We start from the raw sequence: 3,514 nt of genomic DNA on the forward strand, positions 1-3,514 counted from the left end.
ACATTTAATACATAGTAGGTACTCAATGAATATTTGTTGAATTGTAGGGGATGTTTACTATTTTAACGGCTGAATATAATTTTCAAGGCCAAATGTATTGTCTCTCCACATGTTTGCAATTGAAATGTTTTACACTGGACTCAGTGAGATTTGAAAGTTTTGCGTATTTACTCACTAAGCAAGTCAGTCAGTGGCATTTGGAGGAAATATTTCTTGAATTCATTGACATATAAAGGAATTGTTTTCTAACTGGCCACTAACCTAATTCATACCAAAACATGCATGAGGCATTATAGTCTCAGGCTCATGTCAGTAATAGTTTGATAAAATGACATTACCATATTAATTTGAAAATAAGTGTTGGCATGGAACCCCAGACACAAGAGGGAAACAGAATTTTTTAATATGAAAATTCACTTCCTAAAGTACTAGTCTTTTGAAAAAGTCAAGTCGAAAAACATTTTTAAGTGCCCACTATGGGCCAGGCAACATGCTAGATTCTAAGGATACAAAGAGAGGTAAAAGCAGTCTCTGCCCTAAAGGAGTTTACAATCTAGTGGGGGTGAGAGAGAAAAGAGGAAGAGAAAAGAAGTTCAGAACAAAATCTAACTTCAGTGAGGTGTTTTCTGAGAAAATTGATGATATGAACATCAATAACAAAGCTTACTTTTTTACTTGCTATTAATTCCAAATCCTTCTGGGATATGGTTCCATGTATTTTTGAAAAAATACTGATCCCCCATAGCTAACTAATTCTGATGATGGACCAATTTCTTCAGCTTGGAAATCAGTAACTCTCCAATGTATTTCATTTCCATGGACTAATTAATCACTTGACTTCTGAACAGCTTTCATGGTCTTGGAACTTTGATATCTAGCACTATATATATATATACATATATACACATGACATACAAATATCTAGCACAATCATATATATTCATGAAATTCCTTCTTTTATGCATGTTTGTTTAATTTGATCTTGTGATTATGTAATAATGTTTCTCATCCAAAACATGGATTTGCTATTTTCTTTGTGTTACTTTCCATAACAAAGATTTTTTAATACCATATTTAATTCAATAAGATACAGAGGATGGATTTTATTTCAAAGTATCCCAAGATACTTCACAGTTTTTTTCAGGGTCCTGATTACTTCCTTGTTTCTCAAGCTATAAATAAAAGGATTTAAAAAAGGAATTACTATTGTGTAAAAAATAGCAACTGGAATATCTTTATCCGCCTGCTCAACTGAGCCTGGTTGAATATAAATGCAGAGGATAGAACCATAGAATATTGAGACAGACACAAAATGAGATGCACAGGTAGAAAAAGTTTTGCCTCGTCCCTCCTTAGATTTCATTCTAAAGATACTGAAGAGGATGTAAAGATAAGAGACCAGGACAGTTGCTACAGTGAAGATTACTGTTGAACCTGAAAAGATAAACATTATCCACTCATTGATGTAAGGATCAGTGCAAGAGAGTCGGTATAATGAAACAATGTCACAAAAGAAATGGTTAATTTGGTGGGACCTACAGAAAGTTAATCTGAATAGAAAGCCAACATGAATTATAGAAGTTAAGTTGCCAATTACGTATACCCCAATGATCATCTGAACGCAGAGTTTCTTTGACATTAGAATGGGATGATACAATGGGTTACATATGGCCATATAACGGTCATACGCCATGGCAGCTAAGAGGAGGCAGTCTGAAGTTTCAGCAAGACAAAGACAATACAATTGTGCCATGCATTCATAGAGAGAAATCATTCTATCCTTAGAGAAGAAGTTCATTAACATTTTGGGTGTGATAGCACAGGAACAGCAAGCATCCATAAGGGCCAAATTACCAAGAAAGAAATACATAGGTGTATCAAGTCGAGATCCATTGAAATTAATTGAAATTAATACCACTAGTCCAAGATTTCCCATCATGGTTATCAGATAGATTGTAAGGAATGATATGTATAAGATGATCTTCATCTCTTGGTGATTTGTGAATTCAATGAGAATAAACTCCTGTGATATGGTGTAATTCTCATCAACCATCTTTGAATTTCCTATTGAAAATATAAATTGTGAAAATATAAGAGTCTAGCAATATGGGGAGTGGGACCTTTTCTTTTCTTTTCCAATATTGTCTATTGAAGTCTAGCTTATTCTCCACTTTGGAGAAGTATCACACTCTCTGAGCTGTCAGCTAATGTGACTACAGGCTCCAAAGCTTTCCTGAGTTCCAGGTAAAAAAAAAGTACCAGACTGAATGGACATGGATTCTTCTTAAATCAAGTTGGAGAATGTGTTGTGAGCAAAGACTTTTCTTCACTTAGCAAACAGTTGTTGTCTATGGGGAAGACATCATTTGCAATGTGTTTTTAGATCTGTTAAACTTAGAACTTCCATAAGAATCTCTATGGAGCAGATTCATGATCTATCTAGTTCAGTATTTTGTATGCTATAATGTCATCTAAGGATGATTGATGACAAGACTGGATAACTGCTAGCTATGACACCAATTTTGAAAGTTTAGGAAATATGCCAGATTAGCTTAGGTCTTAACTTTCTTTTAATGGACTCGTGGATTTTTCCAAACCACAGGATCACTGGCAGGATTATAGATTTAGAGTTAGAAAGGACCACTGAGGTCTTCTGGTCCAACTCCCTCATTTTGCAAATGAGGAGACCAAGACCCAGAAAAGTTAAATTACTTGCCAAAGGTCACACAGGTAGTAAACGGCAGAAGTAGGTTTGGAACCCATGTCCTCTGACTTCAAATCTAGTTATTTTCTCCACTGTACTAAGCTGCTGTGCTAGTTCATTCTTAAGACTAATCATATTTTCTGCCTATGCCATTTGGGGGGGGGGGCGGTAAAAAATAATTAGATAAATTTACCAACTACTAGAATGAACTCCCTCCTCACCCACACTGATTAGGATGATTTTTCTGAAATCTTTCTAAGCTCAGTCAATCACTTTCCTCACTGATTCCTCCAGCTACTGGTGGATCCTCCCCAGATTAACATATATATCCTGCATATGTACATTTATACATGTCACCCCATGTAGATTGTAGTAGTAGTAGTGGTGGTGGTGGTGGTGGTGGTAGTGGTGGTAATATCTAGAATTTATATAACAAAGTTTCCAAAAGACTTTACATGTGTTATCTCATTTGACCACTGCAACAATTCTGTGAGGTAGATGCTGTTACTATCCCTATTTTATTTTTGAAACTAAGGCTGAAAAAAAGTTAAATGACTTGCCCAGAGTTTCACAGCCAGTACATATGTGAGACAGGATTTGAACTCAAGCCTTCCAGACTCTAATTCCAGCCCTCTACCCACGTCATCTCACTGCCTATAAAATATAAGCTCTTAAAAGGTTGGAACTGCTTTATTTGTGCTTCATTTTTTACATCCCAAGTGCTCAGTGCAATGCTTGTCACGTAGTAAATACTTAATAAATGCTTATTGCTTAATTGACTTATTGTATACATAGTAATCTTCTTTTTTT

The 3,514-nt window shown here is 35.4% G+C and overlaps 1 protein-coding gene across 1 annotated transcript; it reads right to left on the bottom strand.

Annotated features, from left to right (window-relative positions):
- Positions 1-1,108: 1,108 nt before the first annotated feature.
- Positions 1,109-2,086, bottom strand: LOC118837303 (olfactory receptor 5K1-like). Its single transcript, XM_036744192.1, has one exon. It carries the CDS (start codon positions 2,051-2,053, stop codon positions 1,109-1,111), a length of 945 nt encoding a protein of 314 aa, XP_036600087.1. The 5' UTR covers positions 2,054-2,086.
- Between the last annotated feature and the right edge of the window lie 1,428 nt (positions 2,087-3,514).

Source organism: Trichosurus vulpecula, chromosome 2 (genome assembly GCF_011100635.1).
Source record: "Trichosurus vulpecula isolate mTriVul1 chromosome 2, mTriVul1.pri, whole genome shotgun sequence".
Classification (NCBI taxonomy): domain Eukaryota; kingdom Metazoa; phylum Chordata; class Mammalia; order Diprotodontia; family Phalangeridae; genus Trichosurus; species Trichosurus vulpecula.